At 44.6% G+C, this 13,417-nt stretch overlaps 1 protein-coding gene across 12 annotated transcripts in view; it reads right to left on the minus strand.

The window, feature by feature from the left end:
* LOC132006030 (polycystin-1-like protein 2) overlaps nt 1–13,417 on the minus strand; it is a 162,106-nt gene that overhangs the window by 146,581 nt on the left and 2,108 nt on the right. For 11 of the 12 annotated variants that reach the window (XR_009400961.1, XR_009400955.1, XR_009400952.1 and 8 more), the window contains exon 2: nt 8,808–8,870. Coding sequence is in view for 1 of the 12 variants with exons in the window: in XM_059383644.1 (XP_059239627.1) it covers nt 8,808–8,870 (63 nt within the window). In the remaining 11 variants the exon portion in view is untranslated. Of the gene's footprint in view, nt 1–7,104; nt 7,438–8,807; nt 8,871–13,417 lie in introns of those variants that run through there. The other variant, XR_009400954.1, reaches the window with a different exon arrangement.

A 13,417-nucleotide genomic window follows, 5' to 3' on the forward strand; every position in this document is an offset into this window, starting at 1 on the left:
TCAGGTGATGGACATCTGGGTTGTCGCCTCTCTCGGGCTATTGTGAATAATGCTGCTATGTACATCACGTGGACATGTGTTTTCATTCCTCTTACATGTATTCCTAGGAGTGAAATTGCTGTGTCACATGATCACTGTGGGTTTCACATTTTGAGGAACTGCCAAGCTGCTTTTCGAAGTGGCTGCACCATTTTGCATTGCACCAGAAATATATGAGAGTTTCCATCTTCCCACTTCCTTCCTGACATGTTACTGTCTGCTGTTTTTATTTTAGCCATCCTAGATACAATGGGGTGGTATCTTGTGGTTTTGATTTGCATTTCCCTAATAACTAATGATGCTGAACATCCTTCCACGTGCTTATTGGCCATGTGTATGTCTTCTTTGCGGAGGTATACCTACTCCAATCTTTTGGCACTTTAAAAAGAAATAGGCTCCACGTCCAGCATGGAGGCCAATGGGGCTTAAAGTCACAACCCTGAGATCAAGACCTGAGCTGAGATCAAGGGTCGGATGCTTAACCAATTGAGGCACTCAGGCAACCCTCTTTTGTCACTTTTGAACGGGTATTTGTCTCTTCATTGTTGAGTTGTTAAGGGATCTTTATATATTATAGATGTAAATCCCTGATCAAATGTATGATTTGCAATATTTTCTCCCATTTTGTTTGTAGTCTTTATTTTCTTGATGGTGCCCTTTGAAGTACAAAAGTTTTAAAATTTTGATGAAGTTCAATTTATGCAACTTTTTTAAGTTTCATCTACTTTCAGTGTCATATCCAGAAACCATTACCTAATCTATGGTCCCAAAGATCTCCTCCTACGTTTGCTTCTATGAGTTTTATGGTTTTAGTTAGCACTTACATTTAGGTCCATGATGCATTTTGAGTTCACCTTCACTTACAGTATGAGGTAGGGGTCCTACTTGACTCTTGGATATGTATATCCAGTTGTCCCAGCAGAAGAGTCACTTTTTAGGGTTGATAAATCTTCCAGGCAGGAAGAAAAAAATGTATCAGCTTTTCCTCCATCATTTCCTAGATGTTTCCTTAAACAGCAAGAAGAAACTGTAGGCAGCTCTTGGCTGATCCCAGCAAGGCCTTGGTTCAGAAACCAGGAAACCAAGATGGAAGGCCCAGTCAGTAGTGCATGGCTCCCTGGTGATGGCTTCTTATCTTCCTCCATCGTCATCACTGGGTCCTGGCAAAGTTCCAGGTAAGTCCAGCATATGTGGGCTTAATTTGGATCACAAGCTCTGGTGGGATTTTCCGGTATTTTCTTTCTTTGAGTAGATCCACTGTGTTCCAGGAAGGCTGTGAGTGACTAGTCTTCCTAGAGATCCTAGCCTATCCCAGGTAGAAGGAGAGCTGGTGGTGGCTTTGGGGCTAGTGAAAAGCAGGAGTTCCCTGATTTTTGTCTTCCGTCTGCCATTGGGTTGAGCAGGCTAGAGACCTTAGCCTAGTTCGGGGTTTGTTAAATTACCGTGGGAATGAACATGGGAGAAACAGTGATATGTTCCTCATTTGCGGATCTTCTCTGGTAAGGGCAGGAGCTGAGCTTCCTTACTCTAACAGTGTAACACCAGCTGACATGTATTGACAACTGATGCTCTCCAGGCACTGTGCTTAGCCCTTTATGTTCTGGTTCCCACACAATCCTCAGGATGCCCTGAGGGAGATCCTGGTACCATTCCCATTGGCTGGATGAGAAAACTGAGTCTCAAAACAGTTAAATGACTTGCCCAAGATCACACAGATGGCTCCTGAGACTCCAAAGTCCAACTTCTTAACCACTACTTTTATTGCCTGAATCTTACTCACTTCTCCACCTTTGGGGCTTAGTACAGTGCCTGGGACAAAGCGGATCAGTCATTTAACTTCTCTGTGCCTCTGTTTCCTCCTCTGTAGAATGAGGACAGTAACAGAATGCACCTCACAGGGCTACAGTGAGTATTAAGTAAATCAGCGTTCCTCAAGTCTCAGTCCTAATCTGAGTTAGCTGAGGTTATTTGAGCAGTTCAGGCAGAGGATGCTACTTACAAGCCGTCAATGAAGGCTTGTCTTGCTCTCTCTGAGCACGGCCTTCTTTCTGCTTTGCTGAAAGAGGAAAGGGTCAGTACACCCCACTGGCCAGTGGCATCATAAATGGCATTAGCAGATTGTTGCCACGCCCCAAATAGCCATCGCACAACAAACAGTCTCATCGGGCACAGGCAGAACACGGTTGCTCTGAGTTACCTGGTTTCAGTTCGAATACCAGCCATCTCCTGGAGTTGATGTGACAACTAAAGGGGATACTACATACCAAGGGCACAGGCCAGCGCCTGCCACAGGCCACCACACCTGCGTGGTCACAAACAGGAAGGCCACATGGGAGGGATTTTTGTCAGTTTGGTTCAATACCCTCCCCTTGTCTGAAATAGCACTGGGTGGTTTTCTGTGGCTGCTGGAACAAATCACCACAGACATGGCGGTGTAAGCAACCCAGGTTTCTTCTTCCAGTTCTGGAGGTCAAAAGTGCAAAATGAGTCTCATAGGACTAAAATGAAGATGCAGAAGGGCAGCCTCCCTCTGGGGGCTGCAGGGGAGAGTCTGTTTCCTTGCCTCTTCCTGCTTCCTTATCCCCCCGGTTTTCGGTCTCACCCCACCTCTCCCATGATGCCCCTGCTTCGGCATCCCAACACTCCTCCTCTGCAGTCAAGATCGCCCACCTCCCTCTTATTAGGACCCTTTTAATTATATTTAGGGCATACCAGATCACCGACAATATCCTTCCTATCTAAAATCCTTAACTTCACGCCATCTGTAAAGTCCCTTTGGCGTCTGGGTTACATTCAGAGGCTCCGGGAATTAGGACTTGGATATCTTTGGGGGCCATTATCCAGCCTACCCCAAGCATTGCCCAGGCTTGGACCTTTCAGGAATGACCACAGCAGCACACGTGGCCTCCTCGCCTTCAGGTCCCGCTCAACTCTCACCTTCGGTGTGGATTTCCTGACCCCAGTTTAACACTGCAGCTTAACTCCGCCACTGCACACTCCCCTGATCCCCTTATCCCTTTAATTTCATTTTCCACACAGCACTTTCGGCTTCCTAGCACTACAAAATGTACTTGTTTATCACGGCTTTGGTATCTGTCCATTTTCCTCACCCGAATGGAGACTGGAGGATTACTTCTGGGGCAAGGACTTTTCTGTTTTAGTCTCACATGTCTCCTAGGGGTCTGGAGCAGTGCTGAGCAAATAGCCGGTGCTCAGTGCATGAATGTTGAATGAACACGGGATCTGCTTGGCCTCATCAAGTTTCTCTCAGCTGTGAGTCTGGTTCTTTATCTTCTGTGCTTGATCGAGGCTTTCATAACAATGAAGGCATTGCCTGTGGTGAAGCCAATCGATTCTAGGCAACCTATGCATTAGCCCGTTCACGGTCTCCACCCCATTCCATTAACAAACTGGCAATTTTGATCTCTAAAATACACATAACCTCAATTCTTATCTCTACCAAGACTTGCGAAAGTCTGGAAGGGCGATGGATGATTTGGCTTGGACACTTACTGAAGGATAAACTTTTGAGAACTCAGATGATGCAGAGATGGGAGAGTAAGTGATCCCTGCCGGAAGCCGCTGGGGTTTGTTATACTGAGTTAGACTGTTTCTAACTAGTCTACCTGGAGTTAATGAGTTTGTGGTTTCTGCAGTCGGTCAGGTGTAAGAGATTGGCTGTAGAGGGATCTTAAGCACTGGAGGGGGCATGGTGGAAGGGATTCAGGGTGTCCATGAGCTTCCTGAAACTGCACGTGAACTCTTGTGTATGTGTTTGCTCTTAAGGAGAGTAGAGTGCATTGCTTGAGTCAACTTCTCAACAGGAAAACTGGAGAACTTCTGCACTTCCCCAGCTGTGAGGTTTCTGTGAGTCTGTGACTCAGGACAGATAGTTCAAACTAACAGGCTGCGCACACAGCTCAGGGAGGTAAGGCATGCCCCCTTCTCATCACCCCAAACCCTAACACGTCTTCAAACTATTGTGTTAAAGATGCTGAACCAGGCACTGGTTCAAATCTCAGGTTGACTGGTCTCAGTTCTCATAAGACTCTGGGCATTTCTTGAGGCCCCAGTTGTTCTCATGGTAGAATTGGGATTGCTCTACTTTCTTTGATGTTTTTTTTTTGTGTGTGTATGTGAATATGAAAATTCTTCAAGGGTACAAAATGCTGTAGAATCATCATGAAATATTAACGACAAAGAAAATAATGTGCCTTATTTTGTTATGTGGCAACAGACTGGATTGTTTCCTATGCCGCCATCCATCCATCCATCCATCCATCCATCCATCAGGAATAAACTGAGATTCAGAGAACTCGGGTTACTCACTCAAAACCTAGAAAGAGCAGAACCTGATTGAAAACCTACTTCTGACTGCTACAGTGGCAATGGTCACCAGCATCACCCACCAAAAACACTCCCGAAGGCAGAAGGGAGGGAACCACCTCCCCGAAGACAGGAGGGAGGACAGGTCTACCAAAGACGGCACCTTGAAATCTGTGTTTTACCTTACAATGCATGTGCGTGTTATAGTACATTCTATATTATGCCCATGCTCCTCTGAATATCAAAGAATTTCCCAGCAATCTTTAAGTCTCATGAATGTTCTGGGAAGGGGCTTCCCCAACTCTGAGAAACTCTGCTACAATCTGTACCCCAAACACCATTTTCCATGTCAGATGTTGGTTATTTTTGAGACTTATCTTCTGCATTGGACTAGAAGTTCCTGGAAGGCAAGAGCTGAATCAGATTCTTCCTTTCTCCCTCCTTAGACCGAGTCCAGCATCCAACATGAAACAAGCACACAGATCATGAATTTGGCATATACTTATCGCATGCCTGCCTAACCAAGTTCAGGTGCCGTGGGAGAGGCAGACGGATCACTGCTCTCAAGACATTTACAACTGAGTTGGAGAGGCCAGGCTTCCAGAATCTGCCTGGAAAGGATCTTCCCAAGACTCTTGGCACCACATTTTAAAAGCTTGGGACTGTGATGCAGCAATAGAAGAAATGGTAGGTAATTAGACACCAAATAAAAAGTGTCATTAAATAGGACAAATTTTGTGAAAAGTGACAACCTGTTCCTCTGGAAAGGCAGCATTGTGTCAGTTAGAGAGCACACCTTGCAGAAGCAAAGTACAAATTATTGATGATGAAACGAGTGTTTCCCAAGAGGGAAAAGTTGAAAGCACAGTCACCTGCTCTAGATGCTATCTATTCTGCCGGAAGGGTCTCAGTATCTGATTGCTTGGCCTTTGAGGGCCATATTCTGAACTTCAGTGGCACAGATAAAGCTATGTTCCTTTCTGACAAACATGGGTAGATTCTGGCCTTATTAGATTGAAACTGATTCCTCACATAGTCACTGAGCTCACTATGTCTGTGTGGGCCATGCAGTGAGAGGCAGGGGTACATGATGAAGGGTTCACAAACTTGGCAATGAAACGGGGAGTCAAAATCCTGGCTCCTCCATGAATCAGCTGAGGGATGCAGAATGGGGTTTTTAGTTCTCTGAGCCTTGTCTTTTTAAACCACAGCATGGAGATCCTAATTCTTATCTTATAGGTTGTTGTAAAGTTTTATTGAGGTGATGGACAAAAAGCTCTTTGCACAAGGAACTGAACATAGGTGGGCACAAGAAGTGGCAATTGTGGGGCACCTGGGTGGCTCAGTTGGTTAATCTACTGCCTTTGGCTCAGACCATGATCCCGGGATTGAGTCCCACATTGGGCTCTTTGCTCAGCCAGGAGCCTGCTTCTCCCTCTTCGATGCTCCCTGCTTGTGCGCACGCGCGCTCTCCCTCTCTCTCTCTTTGTCAAATAAATTAATAAAACCCTAAAAAAATAAAAGGCAATTGTGGAAAAATTAAGGAAGTAATTTCCAATTTCAAGAAACTTCGGGTCTAGTGAAAAGACCAGTATGTTAACAGGTTAAATGTCATTCGTGTGATGGGTGCGACGATTTTCGAAGTAAGCATTTATGGAGTGCTTACTGTGGGCCAGATACTGTGCTAAATGATTGTAGCTGGATAAACTCATTTATTCTGCACAAGACGGTGGGTAGCAGGAACCACAACTGTTCCTAGTGGGGCATCGTGAGGCTTAGAGGTAGTTTAAGTAACATGGCCCGGGGGCACAGCACGGCAGAGTGGTAAGAAGAAGGGATTGAACCCAGCAATCAGACTCTAGTCCAGGAATTCAAGGCACAACAGTGAAAGAGAAAGAAGTCAGGAGAGGCTTCACAGAGCTGATACTAGAATGGTGAGCAATTCCTCAGGCACCAGTCATGAGAGAAGGAGCCCAAGGCAGGAGGAAAAGGCAGCTGCAAACAGCTTGGGGGATGGACAGATTTTTCTGTCCGGGAATTCAGGCGGCTGTGCACAGAGAGTTTGGGATGATCGAGAAGATGAAGGGGGGACACCTCAGATACCAGGCATAGGGATATGGAATTTTAACCTGGAAGAAATGAAGGACCAATGAAGGAGGAGGAAGACAGGGTCACTGGCACGTACGGAATGCGCCTACCTGCTAGGTTCAAAGAGGAAATGACTCTGGGTACTCCATTGGAATCATCAGGCCATATCCCATTTTCCAACTAAATTACAAATTTCTAGATATTGTGTGTGTGCAAGTCTCCCCTCTCCCCTACTGGCCAGTAAGTTCCTTAAATGTCGACTCTAACTGCTTTTCTTCTCCCGCAAGGGCTGGGCAAGTCTAGGCGCCTGAAGAATCAGGTGGATGAGTGATGACAAGCGTGAATGAGTAAAGGAGAACCGAAGTTGTGAACGGAGTTGTGGGCTGGATTTAAGGAAGTGCATGTAGCTGGGGTGGGTCGCGAACCTAAAAGTGAAAGGGAAACAGAAAAAGTCCTAGAAGAAAACATAGGAAAACAGCATCGTGGGTGCCAAGATTTTCAAACAGGACATGAGAAGCACTAGCCATAAAAGGAAAGAGTAATAAACTCCATTAAAACTGAACTTCAGTAAAATTAAGAATGTCCGTTCATCAAAGATGCTATCTGGAGAGTGAAAGGGAAGCCCCAGATAGAGAGAAGAAATGTGTGTTCCCATGTATATGATAAAGAACTCCTAACTATCGCTTTGAAGAACCAGTTTTTAAAAATGAGGGACAGCTCAAATAAGCACTTAAATACATGTATTTAATATATACACACACATGCGCTCCATAAATACATTCACACATACACACATATATACATAGTTTAAAACACATACATATGGGGGCGCCTCGGTGGCTCAGTGGGTTAAAGCCTCTGCCTTCGGCTCAGGTCATGATCCCAGGGTCCTGGGATCAAGCCCCACATTGGGCTCTCTGCTCAGCAGGATGCCTGCTTCCTCCCCTCTCTCTGCCTGCCTCTCTGTGTACTTGTGATCTCTCTCTGTCAAATAAATAAATAAAATCTTTAAAAAAACAAACAGAAAAACCCCCACATACATATGTTCATATACCACCACACACCCACCAGAATGGGTGTGATTAAAAGACCAACACCACCAATTACAGAAGGATGCAGAGTAACTGGAACTCTCATGCATGACTGGTGGGAGTAGAATTTGGTACAACCACTTTGGAAAACTTTCCGGAAGTTGGCTGATGCTAAACATATTCCCACCCTAGGACTCAACAGTTCAACTCTTGGGCACATCAATGCAAGAAAAAAGTGCCAACAGCGCCCCCAAAGACTTGTTCATAACAGCTCTGTTCCAACAGCCCCAAACTGGAAACAGTCCAAACAACCATCAGCAGGAAAAGGGATAACCGTAGAGGGGCACAGTCAATAATGGTATAGTCACGTTCACGTAAAAACTGACTATGGCTACAAGCCCTAGAGCCCAGCACCAGGAAGAAACCCTCAGAGAGGTCGTCAGCCCAGACCTGCCGGGGACCTGGCAGGAGGGGAAGAGACTAGATTCTGGCATGGAAGTCAGCTAGGAGCTAATCATTCCTGGGGCTCCTTGCTGGCTCAGTCAGTTGAGCATCTGGCTCTTGATTTCAACTCAGGTCATGATCTTAGGGCTGTGAGACTGAGCCCTGCCTTGGACTCTGTGCTGTGTGTGGAGTCTGCTTGGGATTCTCTCTCCCTCTGTCCTTCTTTCACTCATGCTTTCTCTAAATAATTAAATTAAAAAAAAAAAAAAAAAGCAGCAGCTCATCTTTCCTGAACTGAAAATCAGAATGAGCATTGGTGTTAAAAGCAATGACTAACAGGGCACCTGGGTGGCTCAGTGGGTTAAAGCCTCTACCTTCGGCTCAGGTCATGATCTCAGGGTCCTGGGATCGAGTCCCGCATCGGGCTCTCTGCTCAGCGGGGAGCCTGCTTCCTCCTCTCTTTCTGCCTGCCTCTCTGACTACTTGTGATCTCTCTGTCTCTGTCAAGTAAATAAATAAAATCTTTTAAAAATATATTTAAAAAATTTTTTAAAAAGCAATGACTGACATAACCCTAAGTATTTACTGAGCATCTACTATAGGGCAGGCCCTGCTGCTGGTGCTCCACAGGAGTACTGAGCATCTATTACAGGCCAGGCCCTGCTGTCAGCGCTTCACTGGAGTCATCTCCTTTAATCATTCTGGCCACTCTGTGAAGTTACTCTGGTTACCCCAAGTTTACAGAGTGCAATAACTTCCCCGGGGTCTCCGAGGGTCAGAGAAAGACCCAGGGCAGGCAGGTAGGAAAGCCAGTGAATGAAAGGATTTCAAGTGACTTCAGACATTTGAACAGGTCTGAGGAGCAGACAGATTACTTACATGATACAAATTCTGCAGGAATGACCAGCTCATTGTCCACCCAGCGGCGTACTGACCAGAATCCTAGGAAAAGAGCAGAAATTGAGTATTTTTTTATGCTTTCAGGTATATAAGCATATAATACCCAAACTAAATTTAAAGGGTACAGTGTGCAAAAGGGTGTGGCTTGAAGGGGGAAAGTAAAGTTTCTTGCACTGAACTTGGTTTGAAAGTAGATATTGGGGGCAACCTATCCCAAGAGCTGTTATACTGTGACCTCCTACGATCTGGGAGTTTCATTTCATGTACTTCAAGTCACTCTTCCTAATTTGTCTTCCTTCATGCAATGTCAGGTTAGGCAGAAAGGGATGAAAGAGCCTGGAAACTTCCCTCTCCCCCCACCTTCCTCTCTTCTGTTTCTTTCTTTTCACAAGTATATAGTTATTACACACCTATTATATTCCATGCATTGTTTTAAAGGTTAAGGATACAGTGATGAGTAAAATAGGAAGTTCCTGCCAGGCCTCATGAAACCAGTATTAAAGCCAGAGGAGACACACAATTCACAAATAAACATACATAATTCCAGGCAGTGATTGAATGCAGTGAGGAAAAATGAAGTTAGTTAGGTGAAAGACTTTCTTTTTTTGTATGTATGTGTATTTTTCTAATCTTTTTTTTTTAAGATTTTATTTATTTATTTGACAGAGAGAGAGATCACAAGTATGCAGAGAGGCAGGCAGAGAGAGTGGGGGAAGCAAACTTCCCGCGGAGCAGAGAGCCCGATGTGGGGCTCGATCCCAGGACCCTAAGACCATGAAGACAGAACCCCAACCCACCAAGCCACCCTAATTAGATTAGGTGCCCCCTAATCTTTTTTTTAAATTTTTTTATTATGTTATGTTAGTCACCATACAGTCCATCATTAGTTTTTGATGTAGTGTTCCATGATTCATTGTTTGCATATAACACCCAGTGCTCTTCCTTACTACCCATCACTGGGCTTACCCATCCCCCTACCCCCTCCCCTTTAAAACCCTAAGTTTGATTCCCAGAGTCTATAGTCTCTCATAGTTCCTTTCTCCGATTCCCCCCTTTCATTTTTCCCTTCCTTCTCCTAATATCCTCCATGCTATTCCTTATGTTCCACAAGAAGTGAAACCATATGATAACTACCTCTTTCTCTACTTGACTTATTTCACTCAGCATAATCGCCTCCAATTCCATCCATGTTGATGCAAATTTTGGGTATTTATCCTTTCTGATGGCTGAGTAATATTCCACTGTATATATGGACCACATCTTTTTTATCTGTTCGTCTGTTGAAGGGCATCTTGGCAAGTGGAGGCCTTTCTGAGGGGTTGATGTTTAAGCTTTGATCTAAGTAGAACAAAAGAGCAAGCTATGAGAACATGGCGAAAGAGAGTTCCAAGATCAGAAATCAGCCAGTGCAAAGGTCCTGAGGTGGGCATACATGGTCAGAGAAGAGGAAAAAGGCCAGTTTAGTTAGTGCACACCAAGGAAAGTAAAAGGTCTTTATAAGCCGCAGGGAAGGCATTGGAAGGTTTTGCATTGGGAAGCAACTTGATCTGTTGGCTTATGGGGAGAAAGAACTCACAAGGGATCAAGACAATAAGCAAGGAGAGCAACCAGGAGGCCACTGCTGGAGTCTAGGGGGAGTTAATTAGCAACTGTATCAGGATGGTACTGGCAGAGGCTTTAAGTTGAAGCTGGATTCAGGAGACTGTCTGCAGGAAGAGCTACATGGTTTGCTGGTGAGAACAGTATGAGAGACAGAGGTCGAGGATGTCCCTAAGTTTCTGTCCTTCAGTCCTTAAATGAATGATGCTGCCACTGATTTGGGGAATGATTAGGTTTAAGGGGTAAACCAGGAGGTTAATTTCTGACATGTTTTATTGCAGATGTCCATTAGGTATTCACTTGGAGCTGTTAGCAGGCTGTTGCTTGGTGTTTGGTGGGGGAATCATAGAAACCATCTGAAGTAATGGATAAAGAAGATGTGGTCCATATATACTATGGAGTATTATGCCTCCATCAGAAAGGATGAATACCCAACTTTTGTATCAACATGGATGGGCTGGAGGAGATTATGCTGAGTGAAATAAGTCAAGCAGAGAAAGACAGTTATCATATGATTCCACTTTCTAGTGGAGAGTAAGGAATAACATGGAGGACATGGGGAGATGGAAAGGAGAAGTGGGATGGGGGAAATCGAAGGGGGAGACGAAGCACGAGAGACTGTGGACTCTGAGAAACAAACTGAGGGTTTTTGGGGGGGGGGATTGGGAGAGCCTGGTGGTGGGTATTAAGGAGCACATATTGTATGGAGCACTGGGTGTTGTGCATAAACAATGAATGTTGGAACATTGAAAAAAATTAACAAGAAGAAAGAAATCATCTAAAGTAATCTCTTATGGACAGAAAAATCTCAGTGCTCCCTAATTATTAACATTTATTCATTCAGTAAATATTTCTTGAATACCTACTGTGTGTCACACACTCTACTGGGTGCTGGGGAGTAGAGCACAGATTTGGTAAAAAACCGTCACTCTCTTCATTACAACTTAATTAGTTCACTCGTTTCTAAGACACTTCTCCAAATGTGTAAATACAAAGAATCAACTCTCAAGAGTTATAAATACTGAGATGCTCTCTGACTCAGCAATTTGGAAGAGCTCAGATTTTCCGAGATCAAAGAGTTATAAATAGATTTGGACAAATGACAGATTTACTCATAAAATATGCGAAGACTGCCTTAAAATGAATCAGAAGAGACTGTCTCTCAACCAAATTAATGTTTACAAAGAGTCAACTTGGTGTAATGGAAAAGCTTACAGGACTGGAAGGCAGAAGCTCTGGGCCTGTGTGTTCTGCTTGGACTAGGTCACATGTATGACCTTGACTGAGTCCTTGACTCATCCCGAGTCAGTTTTCTCTTCAATAAATTGAATGTAAGTTTCAGTGTTTTCTAAAGAGCCTTCAAACTATTAAGTTCTTTCTTTGCATTATTTCTCTTGCTGGACTCTCATTCTTCTTTCCAACATTTTTTAATAAACAAAACTCCGAACTCCAAGGTGATTCTTCTCTTCCATGAGGGCTCATCTTTCAAACCAAAGTAAAGCAGGCTTTTTTCCTTTTTGCAACTGGAATTTTTTTTTTTTCTGATTCTAAGAAAACGATCCACGATCAGAAAAGCACAAAGAGAGTAAAAAGTCTCTACACTCATACCTCTGAGGTAACGCTATTGTTGTATCTACAATGTATCATAGGGGAGGTGTAGAATATTTATTGAATGAATGACTGCTGCTAGTATTTGTGAATTTTAGTCAAAAAGAAATTAAGGAAGAAAGAAAGAGGAAGGAAGCAAGGATGGACAGAAGGAGAAAGAAGGAAAAAATCCTTTCTCTGGGGGTTGTTTAGCCACTAAGGCAGCAGGGGTCGGTTACAGTCACCAGGGACTGAAATGGCTGGGAGCCTACCAGATCTCAAATTACTGGTTTCACAACAGCTGAGATCTGAAATCTATGGAATGTGGGGAAACAATAACACCAAATACACCATTCTGAAGGCTGTAAACAGTATCAAGGGTGGCTCAGTTTGAGCAATAACAAGGAAGCCTACAAAACAGTCCAAGGGCTAACCAGGAGTGGCTCCTGCAGCCGACAGGAGGGCAGGTTCTGCCCCACAGATCCTTCCTCCCACGCTTGGGCCCTTTCCCTTCCCTACAGCATCAGGAGGTGTTTTCTTGGGGCACCTGAGCTGACCTCAAAACTTTATTGAAAACCTAGCATCTTTTTGATTGTTAACTTCCCTCTCGGTAAAAGGTGGTTTTCTGGTTACCAGGGGGCATCTGGGCAGAAGGCTTTAGAGAGACCTGCATCAATCAGGGAAGAGGTAGTTGCTAGCTTCAGAGGGTCACCTGTGCAACAGGCAGACCAGAAGACCTTATATATGCTTTCAGAGATGGCCCTGTTATTGGCAATATTTCCCAACAGCCCACCTGCCTGAGTAACTCATTCATCTTTCAAAAGCAAGCTCAAATAGGACGTTCAAGGAAGGTGTCCAAGCAGCCTCACAGGGCAGAGTCCCTGTGCTATGCCACGTTCCTGCTTTCTGTGCTGAACTTACCGCACTGTAATTAACTGGTTTCTAGGCTGGTTTGCAAGCTCCTCCAAGGTAGGAGCTGTGTTGCATTCACTCATGTTTCAAGGGACCTGCATAGTGCCTGGTGCTTAATAGATGCCGCTCCAGTGCTTTTGCATAATTAGAGGTAGCAAGTCTGGTAAATGAGCACAGCAGGCAGGACGTAACTAACCCAGTGGGGCCAGGGGGTGACAGGGAGCTGAGGAACACTCCATCCAGAGCAGGAAGCTGCCCTTCAGCTCTAGCAGACTGCTCCGTGGGACAAGGGCCCACTGGGGCCAAATCCAGTGATTTTTTAAGATCTGAAAATTCAGATCCACATGTCAAATGTCCCAGTTTTTCAACATTAGTACTTCCTTCCATTTGGGAGAAAAAGATGCATGGGAGAAAAAGAAAAAGTGTGGCACCATTTCCTTTGTGGGGCAGTGCCTACCCCTTCCTTTTGTCAAAATGACAGAGAAGGTTCA

The sequence above is a fragment of the Mustela nigripes genome, chromosome 17 (genome assembly GCF_022355385.1).
Source record: "Mustela nigripes isolate SB6536 chromosome 17, MUSNIG.SB6536, whole genome shotgun sequence".
Taxonomy (NCBI): domain Eukaryota; kingdom Metazoa; phylum Chordata; class Mammalia; order Carnivora; family Mustelidae; genus Mustela; species Mustela nigripes.